The sequence below is a fragment of the Hyla sarda genome, assembly GCF_029499605.1.
Source record: "Hyla sarda isolate aHylSar1 chromosome 1 unlocalized genomic scaffold, aHylSar1.hap1 SUPER_1_unloc_1, whole genome shotgun sequence".
Lineage (NCBI taxonomy): Eukaryota > Metazoa > Chordata > Amphibia > Anura > Hylidae > Hyla > Hyla sarda.
Window position 1 is genome coordinate 987,300 of NW_026607570.1, and position 12,867 is coordinate 1,000,166.

Genomic DNA, 12,867 nt, shown 5'->3' on the forward strand with positions numbered 1-12,867 from the left:
ACTGCTGGGAATGCTGGGACATTATACAGGAATGGAGGGGTCTGGGGATGACTGGAGAGGTGACACTGCTGGGACATTATACAGTAATGGAGGGATCTGGTGATGACTGGAGAGGTGACACTGTTGGGACATTATACAGTAATGGAGGGGTCTGGTGATGACTGGAGAGGTGACACTGCTGGGACATTATACAGTAATGGAGGGGTCTGGTGATGACTGGAGAGGTGACACTGCTGGGACATTATACAGTAATGGAGGGGTCTGGTGATGACTGGAGAGGTGACACTGCTGGGACATTATACAGTAATGGAGGGGTCTGGTGATGACTGGAGAGGTGACACTGCTGGGACATTATACAGTAATGGAGGGGTCTGGTGATGACTGGAGAGGTGACACTGCTGGGACATTATACAGTAATGGAGGGGTCTGGTGATGACTGGAGAGGTGACACTGCTGGGACATTATACAGTAATGGAGGGGTCTGGTGATGACTGGAGAGGTGACACTGCTGGGACATTATACAGTAATGGAGGGGTCTGGTGATGACTGGAGAGGTGACACTGCTGGGAATGCTGGGACATTATACAGGAATGGAGGGGTCTGGGGATGACTGGAGAGGTGACACTGCTGGGACATTATACAGTAATGGAGGGGTCTGGTGATGACTGGAGAGGTGACACTGCTGGGACATTATACAGTAATGGAGGGGTCTGGTGATGACTGGAGAGGTGACACTGCTGGGACATTATACAGTAATGGAGGGGTCTGGTGATGACTGGAGAGGTGACACTGCTGGGACATTATACAGTAATGAAGGGGTCTGGTGATGACTGGAGAGGTGACTGCTGGGACATTATACAGTAATGGAGGGGTCTGGTGATGACTGGAGAGGTGACACTGCTGGGACATTATACAGTAATGGAGGGGTCTGGTGATGACTGGAGAGGTGACACTGCTGGGACATTATACAGGAATGGAGGGGTCTGGTGATGACTGGAAAGGTGACCCTGCTGGGACATTATACAGTAATGGAGGGGTCTGGTGATGACTGGAGAGGTGACACTGCTGGGACATTATACAGTAATGGAGGGGTCTGGTGATGACTGGAGAGGTGACACTGCTGGGACATTATACAGTAATGGAGGGGTCTGGTGATGACTGGGGAGGTGACACTGCTGGGACATTATACAGTAATGGAGGGGTCTGGTGATGACTGGAGAGGTGACACTGCTGGGACATTATACAGTAATGGAGGGGTCTGGTGCTGACTGGAGAGGTGACCCTGCTGGGACATTATACAGTAATGGAGGGGTCTGGTGCTGACTGGAGAGGTGACACTGCTGGGACATTATACAGTAATGGAGGGGTCTGGTGATGACTGGAGAGGTGACACTGCTGGGACATTATACAGTAATGGAGGGGTCTGGTGATGACTGGAGAGGTGACACTGCTGGGACATTATACAGTAATGGAGGGGTCTGGTGATGACTGGAGAGGTGACACTGCTGGGACATTATACAGTAATGGAGGGGTCTGGTGATGACTGTAGAGGTGACACTGCTGGGACATTATACAGTAATGGAGGGGTCTGGTGATGTCTGGAGAGGTGACACTGCTGGGACATTATACAGTAATGGAGGGGTCTGGTGATGACTGGAGAGGTGACACTGCTGGGACATTATACAGTAATGGAGGGATCTGGTGATGACTGGAGAGGTGATCCTGCTGGGACATTATACAGTAATGGAGGGGTCTGGTGATGACTGGAGAGGTGACACTGCTGGGACATTATACAGTAATGGAGGGGTCTGGTGATGACTGGAGAGGTGACACTGCTGGGACATTATACAGTAATGGAGAGGTCTGGTGATGACTGGAGAGGTGACACTGCTGGGACATTATACAGTAATGGAGGGGTCTGGTGATGACTGGAGAGGTGACACTGCTGGGACATTATACAGTAATGGAGGGGTCTGGTGATGACTGGGGAGGTGACACTGCTGGGACATTATACAGTAATGGAGGGGTCTGGTGATGACTGGAGAGGTGACACTGCTGGGACATTATACAGTAATGGAGGGGTCTGGTGATGACTGGAGAGGTGACACTGCTGGGACATTATACAGTAATGGAGGGGTCTGGTGATGACTGGAGAGGTGACACTGCTGGGAATGCTGGGACATTGTACAGTAATGGAGGGGTCTGGTGATGACTGGAGAGGTGACACTGCTGGGACATTATACAGTAATGGAGGGGTCTGGTGATGACTGGAGAGGTGACACTGCTGGGACATTATACAGTAATGGAGGGGTCTGGTGATGACTGGAGAGGTGACTGCTGGGACATTATACAGTAATGGAGGGGTCTGGTGATGACTGGAGAGGTGACACTGCTGGGACATTATACAGTAATGGAGGGGTCTGGTGATGACTGGAGAGGTGACACTGCTGGGACATTATACAGGAATGGAGGGGTCTGGTGATGACTGGAAAGGTGACCCTGCTGGGACATTATACAGTAATGGAGGGGTCTGGTGATGACTGGAGAGGTGACACTGCTGGGACATTATACAGTAATGGAGGGGTCTGGTGATGACTGGAGAGGTGACACTGCTGGGACATTATACAGTAATGGAGGGGTCTGGTGATGACTGGAGAGGTGACACTGCTGGGACATTATACAGTAATGGAGGGGTCTGGTGATGACTGGGGAGGTGACACTGCTGGGACATTATACAGTAATGGAGGGGTCTGGTGATGACTGGAGAGGTGACACTGCTGGGACATTATACAGTAATGGAGGGGTCTGTTGATGACTGGAGAGGTGACACTGCTGGGACATTATACAGTAATGGAGGGGTCTGGTGATGACTGGAGAGGTGACCCTGCTGGGACATTATACAGTAATGGAGGGGTCTGGTGATGACTGGAGAGGTAACACTGCTGGGACATTATACAGTAATGGAGGGGTCTGGTGATGACTGGAGAGGTGACACTGCTGGGACATTATACAGTAATGGAGGGGTCTGGTGATGACTGGAGAGGTGACACTGCTGGGAATGCTGGGACATTATACAGTAATGGAGGGGTCTGGTGATGACTGGAGAGGTGACACTGCTGGGACATTATACAGTAATGGAGGGGTCTGGTGATGACTGGGGAGGTGACCCTGCTGGGACATTATACAGTAATGGAGGGGTCTGGTGATGACTGGAGAGGTGACACTGCTGGGACATTATACAGTAATGGAGGGGTCTGGTGATGACTGGAGAGGTGACACTGCTGGGACATTATACAGTAATGGAGGGGTCTGGTGATGACTGGAGAGGTGACACTGCTGGGACATTATACAGTAATGGAGGGGTCTGGTGATGACTGGAGAGGTGACACTGCTGGGACATTATACAGTAATGGAGGGGTCTGGTGATGACAGGGGAGGTGACACTGCTGGGACATTATACAGTAATGGAGGGGTCTGGTGATGACTGGAGAGGTGACCCTGCTGGGACATTATACAGTAATGGAGGAGTCTGGTGATGACTGGAGAGGTGACACTGCTGGGACATTATACAGTAATGGAGGGGTCTGGTGATGACTGGAGAGGTGACACTGCTGGGACATTATACAGTAATGGAGGGGTCTGGTGATGACTGGAGAGGTGACACTGCTGGGACATTATACAGTAATGGAGGGGTCTGGTGATGACTGGAGAGGTGACACTGCTGGGACATTATACAGGAATGGAGGGGTCTGGTGATGACTGGAGAGGTGACACTGCTGGGACATTATACAGTAATGGAGGGGTCTGGTGATGACTGGAGAGGTGACACTGCTGGGAATGCTGGGACATTATACAGTAATGGAGGGGTCTGTTGATGACTGGAGAGGTGACACTGCTGGGACATTATACAGTAATGGAGGGGTCTGGTGATGACTGGAGAGGTGACCCTGCTGGGACATTATACAGTAATGGAGGGGTCTGGTGATGACTGGAGAGGTAACACTGCTGGGACATTGTACAGTAATGGAGGGGTCTGGTGATGACTGGAGAGGTGACACTGCTGGGACATTATACAGTAATGGAGGGGTCTGGTGATGGCTGGAGAGGTGACACTGCTGGGACATTATACAGTAATGGAGGGGTCTGGGGATGACTGGAGAGGTGACACTGCTGGGACATTATACAGTAATGGAGGGGTCTGGTGATGACTGGAGAGGTGACACTGCTGGGAATGCTGGGACATTATACAGTAATGGAGGGGTCTGGTGATGACTGGAGAGGTGACACTGCTGGGACATTATACAGTAATGGAGGGGTCTGGTGATGACTGGAGAGGTGACACTGCTGGGACATTATACAGTAATGGAGGGGTCTGGTGATGACTGGAGAGGTGACACTGCTGGGACATTATACAGTAATGGAGGGGTCTCGTGATGACTGGAGAGGTGACACTGCTGGGACATTATACAGTAATGGAGGGGTCTCGTGATGACTGGAGAGGTGACCCTGCTGGGACATTATACAGTAATGGAGGGGTCTGGTGATGACTGGAGAGGTGACACTGCTGGGACATTATACAGTAATGGAGGGGTCTGGTGATGACTGGAGAGGTGACACTGCTGGGACATTATACAGTAATGGAGGGGTCTGGTGATGACTGGAGAGGTGACACTGCTGGGAATGCTGGGACATTATACAGTAATGGAGGGGTCTGGTGATGACTGGAGAGGTGACACTGCTGGGAATGCTGGGACATTATACAGTAACACCACTGGAGGGGTCGGGGTGATGACGGTATCATTGTGTGTCAGGTTCCTATAAGGTGTCAGGACGTGGCGGTCTATTTCTCCATGGAGGAGTGGGAGTATGTAGAAGGACACAAGGATCAGTACAAGGATCAGGTCATGATGGAGGATCAGCAGCCCCTCACATCACCAGGTAATAGACATGACTATATACACACGTCCTCTCATTATTTGTATGTAAAGAATGAATTCAGTCTCTGTATGTGTTCCCTACAGTCAGATCCAGTAAGAGAACAGCACCAGAGAGGTGTCCCCGCCCTCTTCTTCCACAGGATGATCAGGTAGATGGAGATATTCCCTATGATCTGTAGAAGGGCTGTGAAGCTCTTGTGGTCAGTCCCCTCACCCTCCATGTCTCCTCATCTATAACATCCCACGTGACTCTTTCTATTGTCTGATGACTTTTATAATTTTTGTTCTACATTTTATGAATTAGGGAGAAGATCGGAAGAATATTAATGCTCTAGAGGCATATGTGAGCGGTGATGAGCAGTATAAGGAGGACATTCTTACAGAGAAAGATCTGATCCACATTAATGCTACAGAGATAAAAGAAGAAGAGACAGATGTGGGTGGTGATGAGCAGTATAAGGAGGACATTTCCACAGAGAAAGATCTGATCTATATTAATGCTACAGACATAAAGAAAGAAAAGACAAATGTGAGTGGTGATGAGCAGTATAAGGAGGACATTCCTACAGGGAAAGATCTGATCTATATTAATGCTACAGATATAAAGGAAGAAGAAGCAGAGACAGATGTGAGCGGTGATGAGCAGTATAAGGAGGACATTCCTACAAGGAAAGATCTGATCTATATTAACGCTCCAGACATAATAGTAAAAGTAGAAGAAGAGACAGATGTGAGCGGTGATGAGCAGTATAAGGAGGACATTTCTACAAGTAACCACCCAGGTAAGTCGTGACCACTAAATATAGAGAAGGGTCACAGATTCTATTCAGTCACCGGCCAAAATAATTGTTTGTGTATTCGTTAAGCTCTGTGTCCTGTTAGTCTTTCCTACATTTAGCTAAAATGCAAACTAATATGAATCTAGAGAATAGTATAGAAAACAATGAGACATATACCAGATAACACAATACACAACATGGAGACATATACCAGATAACACGATACACAACATGGAGACATATACCAGATAACACAATACACAACATGGAGACATATACCAGATAACACAATACACAACATGGGGACATATACCAGATAACACAATACACAACATGGAGACATATACCAGATAACACAATACACAACATGGAGACATATATACCAGATAACACAATACACAACATGGAGATATATACCAGATAACACAATACACAACATGGAGACATATACCAGATAACACAATACACAACATGGAGACATATACCAGATAACACAATACACAACATGGAGACATATACCAGATAACACAATACACAACATGGAGACATATATACCAGATAACACAATACACAACATGGAGACATATACTAGATAACACGATACACAACATGGAGACATATACCAGATAACACAATACACAACATGGAGACATATATACCAGATAACACAACACACAACATGGAGACATATACCAGATAACACAATACACAACATGGAGACATATACCAGATAACACGATACACAACATGGAGACATATACCAGATAACACAATACACAACATGGAGACATATACTAGATAACACGATACACAACATGGAGACATATACCAGATAACACAATACACAACATGGAGACATATACCAGATAACACAATAAACAACATGGAGACATATACTAGATAACACGATACACAACATGGAGACATATACCAGATAACACAATACACAACATGGAGACATATATACCAAATAACACAATACACAACATGGAGACATATACCAGATAACACAATACACAACATGGAGACATATATCAGATAACACAATACACAACATGGAGACATATACCAGATAACACAATACACAACATGGAGACATATACCAGATAACACAATACACAACATGGAGACATATACCAGATAACACAATACACAACATGGAGACATATACCAGATAACACCATACACAACATGGAGACATATATACCAGATAACACAATACACAACATGGAGACATATACCAGATAACACAATACACAACATGGAGACATATACCAGATAACACAATACACAACATGGAGACATATACCAGATAATACAATACACAACATGGAGACATATACCAGATAACACAATACACAACATGGAGACATATACCAGATAACACAATACACAACATGGAGATATATACCAGATAACACGATACACAACATGGAGACATATACCAGATAACACAATACACAACATGGAGACATATACCAGATAACACAATACACAACATGGAGACATATACCAGATAATACAATACACAACATGGAGACATATACCAGATAACACAGTACACAACATGGAGACATATATACCAGATAACACAATACACAACATGGAGACATATACCAGATAACACAATACACAACATGGAGACATATACCAGATAACACAATACACAACATGGAGACATATACCAGATAATACAATACACAACATGGAGACATATACCAGATAATACAATACACAACATGGAGACATATACCAGATAACACAATACACAACATGGAGACATATACCAGATAACACGATACACAACATGGAGACATATATCAGATAACACGATACACAACATGGAGACATATACCAGATAACACGATACACAACATGGAGACATATACCAGATAACACAATACACAACATGGAGACATATACCAGATAACACACTACACAACATGGAGACATATACCAGATAACACAATACACAACATGGAGACGTATACCAGATAACACAATACACAACATGGAGACATATACCAGATAACAGGATACACAACATGGAGACATATACCAGATAATACAATACACAACATGGAGATATATACCAGATAATACAGTACACAACATGGAGACATATACCAGATAACACAATACACAACATGGAGACATATACCCAGATAACACAATACACAACATGGAGACATATAACAGATAACACTATACACAACATGGAGATATATCACCAGATAACAATACACAACATGGAGACATATACCAGATAACAATACACAACATGGAGACATATACCAGATAACACAATACACAACATGGAGACATATACCAGACAACACAATACACAACATGGAGACATATACCAGATAACAGAATACACAACATGGAGACATATACCAGATAACACAATACACAACATGGAGACATATACCAGATAACACAATACACAACATGGAGCCATGTACCAGATAACAGAAGGAGTCTTTGAAGGATGGGTTCTCTCTCTTCCTCAGCATTATTAACAATCAGCAACACATTTCCCTGCTGGGCCCTGGCTATTTAATATGCTACAGTTCTGTTTGCCTCCTGTTGAGCTTTTTGTACCTCAACCACCAACCATGTACACTCCTGCTCAGCAGGGCTGTGGAGTCAGTAGATAAATGTTCCGACTCCGCAGGTTTTTGTACTTCCGACTCCTCTGTATTAATATACGAATGTATTTTATACACTCCAGGAAGGAAAGAAAGGCGACAGACATGTCATTACCACAGGACTCCTGGCTGGGAAGCCAACAGTCTACTGTATTGAACAGTTTAAGCAAAAGACAAACACAATGAAAACAACAAAGTTTTTTATTTTTATTTTTTTTATTAATTTAATCAAGTGGCTGGATAGTAGCAGTCGGCATAAACATCAGGAACAAGAACTTTACTAGTTCAAAAATACAAACCTCATTATTTGGTTGTTTTAGAACAAAAACAAAGCTTCTCTATATGAACCAAAAACAAGATCTGTAAAACCTAGAAATGGTTTATATTAATCTTGAAATGTAGTTATAGGCTTAAAGGGGTACTCCGCCCCTAGACATCTTATCCCCTATCCAAAGGATAGGGGATAAGATGTCAGATCGCCGCGGTCCCGCTGCTGGGGACCCCGGGGATCGCTGCTGCGGCACTCATTAACCTCTTGACAAAGCTGCGTCCAGCAGCGAAACATGTTGAGGGGGGCTGAGCTTTGATTTTAAATATCAGTTTTAGCTCCTATATTGGTTGTACACGCTGCAGGTGTGCACCGATCATAAATACGGAGAGTGCTATATAGCAGCTATTACCTTAGGAGTGGAAAAACACTGTATCTTTTAAATTAATGTGTGCTTAATTAAGATTTAATATTCTACAGTGAATACAACCTAAGGATTATGTATAAAAGTCCTCTAAGGGGAATAAAAAACAAAAAATTTATTTACTATTGTGTAAAAGCCCCTCCCCTAATAAAAAATAATATCACCCTTCTATTTCCATTTTACAAAAAAATTATAATAATAATAAACATATGTGGTATTCCCAAATAAGGAATTGTCCAAACTATTAAAATCTAATGTTTTGATGCCCTAGAGTCAACAGTCTAATCATAAAAAAAGCCAAATGCCAAAAATGCAGATTTTTGCTCAAATCATATATAAAAAAAAAAAAAGGAAAATACATTTGAAACTCCTATCAATAGAGCGCAGATGTAATGAATCAATACAGTGCACATTTACTGCATTCATCTGTATGAGCAATAGAATGATTGCTTATACAAGTCCCATACGAGGACTAAAAATGTAAATAAACCCCCTCGAATAATAAAAACGTAAATTTTTTTGGTGTAAAAATGTAAAGTTGTAATTAAAAAAATTGTTGTAATTGTTGTTAGGACTAAAGTGTAATGAAATATATCATTGTGATCGTACTGAGCTGATGAATAATTTTACCACACAGTTAATGTAGGGTGTCATTACAATGCAAGATCGGTCCTACAAAAACAAGCTCCCAAACGGCTCTGTACATGGGAAAATAAGAGTTATGGCTCTTAGAAGAGGAGGAAAAAAGAAAATTCAAAATTTAAAATTTCCTGTGTTATTAACCCCTTAACGATGCAGGACGTAAATGTACGTCCTGGTGATGCGGTACTTAACGCACCAGGACGTACATTTACGTCCTGAGCATAACCCCGGGCATCAGAGCGATGCCGGCATCATGCGCGGCAGGTCCCGGCTGTGGATCGCAGCCAGGGACCCGCCGGTAATAGCAGACACCCGCGATCCCGCGGATGTCCGCCATTAACCCCTCAGATGCCGTGATCAAGACAGATCACAGCATCTGCAGCATCGTGATCACTTAACAGGATGATCGGATCGCCCGCAGCGCTGCCGCGGCGATCCGATCATCCTACACGGCAGACGGAGGTCCCCTCACCTGGCTCCGCTGTCTTTCGGGAGTCTTCTGCTCTGATCTGCCTTCCTTCAGACCAGAGCAGAAGATGACTGATAACACTGATCAGTGCTATGTCCTATACAGAGCACTGAACAGGATTAGCAATCGAATGGTTGCTATAAATAGTCCCCTATGGGGACTATAAGAGTGTAAAAATAAAAGTAAAAAAAATAAAGTATAAAAAATTTGAAAACCCCCTCCCCCAATAAAAACGTAAATTGTCCCATTTTCCCTATTTTACCCCCAAAAAGTGTAAAAAAAAATTATATACATATTTGGTATCGCCGCGTGCGTAAATATCCGTACTATTAAAATAAAATGTAAATGATCCCGTACGGGGAACGGCATGAACATAAAAAAAAAAAAAAGTCCAAAATACCTGCTTTTTTATAACATTTTATTCCAAAAACAATTAATAAAAAATGTAATAACATTTTTATATAAGCAAATATGGTATCAATAAAAAGTACAGATCATGGCGCAAAAAATGAGCCCTCATACCGCCGCTTATACGGAAAAATGAAAAAGTTATAGGTCTTCAAAATGGGGATTTTAAACGTACTAATTTGGTTAAAAAGTTTGCGATTTTAATTTTTTTAAGCGCAACAGTAATAGAAAAGTATATAATCATGGGTATCATTTTAATCGTATTGACCCAAAGAATAAAGAACACATGTCATTTTTAACATAAATTGTACGGCGTGAAAACAAAACCTTCCAAAATTAGCAAAACTGCGGTTTTCTTTTAAATTTCCCCACACAAATAGTATTTTTTGGGTTGCGCCATACATTTTATGGTAAAGCGAGTGATGGCATTACAACGGACAACTGGTCCCGCAAAAAACAAGCCCTCATACTAGTCTGTGGATGAAAATATAAAAGAGTTATGATTTTTTGAAGGGGAGGAGGAAAAAACTAAAGCATAAAAATAAAATTGTCTGAGTCCTTAAGGTCCAAATGGGCTGAGTCCTTAAGGGGTTAAAGGGTTAATACTGATAAAATCTGTTTTATTCTTGGCAGATAATTGTACCTGGAGATCAGAGGAGAATCTTATATCTTCAGATTATAAAGCAGATGATGATATCACACAAGATACATATGAAGAACATTCCATTATCCCAGATACACCCTCAGCCCTTCACAGCCAAGATCTGTCATCTCATCCTTATATACAGGTCCTGTCTTCTCACTCATCACAGGATGTTCTGCAAAATAAAGGTCACAGAAGGGGTGTTGGACATCAACGAGCTCATACAGGAAAGAAACCATTTTCATGCTCAGAATGTGGGAAATGTTTTACATTTAAATCAGTTCTTGTTGTACATCAAAGAACTCACACAGGAGAGAAGCCATTTTCATGTTCAGAATGTGAAAAATGTTTTAATCGGAAATCACATCTTGTTCAACATCAAAGAACTCACACAGGGGAGAAAACATTTTCATGTTCAGAATGTGGAAAATGTTGTACTCAGAAATCAGATCTTATAAAACATCAAAGAGCTCACACAGGGGAGAAGCCATTTTCATGTGTAGAATGTGATAAATGTTTTATTAAGAAATCATATCTTTTTGTACATCAAAGAACTCACACAGGAGAGAAGCCATTTTCATGTTCAGAATGTGAAAAAAGTTTTAATCGGAAATCACACCTTGTTCAACATCAAAGAACTCACACAGGGGAACAAACCTTTTCATGTTCAGAATGTGAAAAATGTTATACTCAGAAATCAGCTCTTATAAAACATCAAAGAACTCACACAGGGGAGAAGCCATTTTCATGTTCAGAATGTGGGAAATGTTTTACTCAGCAATCAAATCTTGTTAATCATGAACGAATTCACACAGGAGAGAAGCCATTTTCATGTGTAGAATGTGAGAAATGTTTTACTAAGAAATCATATCTTGTTGTACATCAAAGAACTCACACAGGAGTGAAGCCATTTTCCTGTTCAGAATGTGGAAAATGTTTTGCTCAGAAATCAGATCTTGTTAAACATCAAAGAACTCACACAGGGGTGAAGCCCTTTTTATGTGCAGAATGTGGGAAATGTTTTACTGATCAAACAAGTCTTATTCAACATCAAAGAACTCACACAGGAGAGAAGCCATTTGTATGTGTAGAATGTGAGAAATGTTTTACTTGTCAATCAAATCTTCTTAAACATCAGAAAACTCACACAGGGGAGAAGCCATATTCATGCTCATAATGTGGGAAATGTTTTATTTAGAAATCATTACCTATTAGATATCTAAGAATTCCTACAGGAGAGAAGCCAATTCAGAGCAATAAATGATGCAGATAACACATCTATATATTAACCATGTACATAGGATATCTGACATTTATACATATATCATATACTGCATCTCCAAACTTGTTACCAATTGTTAATAAAAGTTTTCTTTTAGGACGTAGTCACCGATCCAGCGATGTCATCACTATAGTTTACATGGTAGGAGAAGAGTATTATATATGGTCAGGGGTGTGGAAATGTAATAAAAAAAAACTGCTTGTCCATGGGACTAAAATGGAGCAAAATCTACTTGTCCCTCCTGAGGATCCACTTGTCCGGCCAATTTTCGTTTTTACGCTCTCGTTCTTTCCTCCTCACCCGATAATAACCATAACTAACTACTATAATGATACCATTTAATTGTTCAATAACCTTCTCCGAA

At 42.3% G+C, this 12,867-nt stretch overlaps 1 protein-coding gene across 1 annotated transcript; it reads left to right on the forward strand.

Annotated features, from left to right (window-relative positions):
• The first annotated feature begins 4,724 nt into the window (after nt 1-4,724).
• Nucleotides 4,725-12,599, forward strand: LOC130297891 (oocyte zinc finger protein XlCOF22-like). Its single transcript, XM_056550736.1, has 4 exons — nt 4,725-4,938; nt 5,022-5,086; nt 5,242-5,719; nt 11,212-12,599. Exons 1-4 carry the CDS (start codon nt 4,851-4,853, stop codon nt 12,396-12,398), a joined length of 1,818 nt encoding a protein of 605 aa, XP_056406711.1. The 5' UTR covers nt 4,725-4,850; the 3' UTR covers nt 12,399-12,599.
• The last annotated feature ends 268 nt before the right edge of the window (nt 12,600-12,867 follow it).

Excerpts from the sequence above, each read along its gene's own strand:
- LOC130297891 (XM_056550736.1), top strand. The coding sequence starts at position 4,851 with ATGGAGGAGTGGGAGTATGTAGAAGGACACAAGGATCAGTACAAGGAT. Across the intron at positions 4,939-5,021 it reads GCAGCCCCTCACATCACCAG|TCAGATCCAGTAAGAGAACA; the intron begins GTAATAGACATG and ends TGTTCCCTACAG. Across the intron at positions 5,720-11,211 it reads TTCTACAAGTAACCACCCAG|ATAATTGTACCTGGAGATCA; the intron begins GTAAGTCGTGAC and ends TATTCTTGGCAG.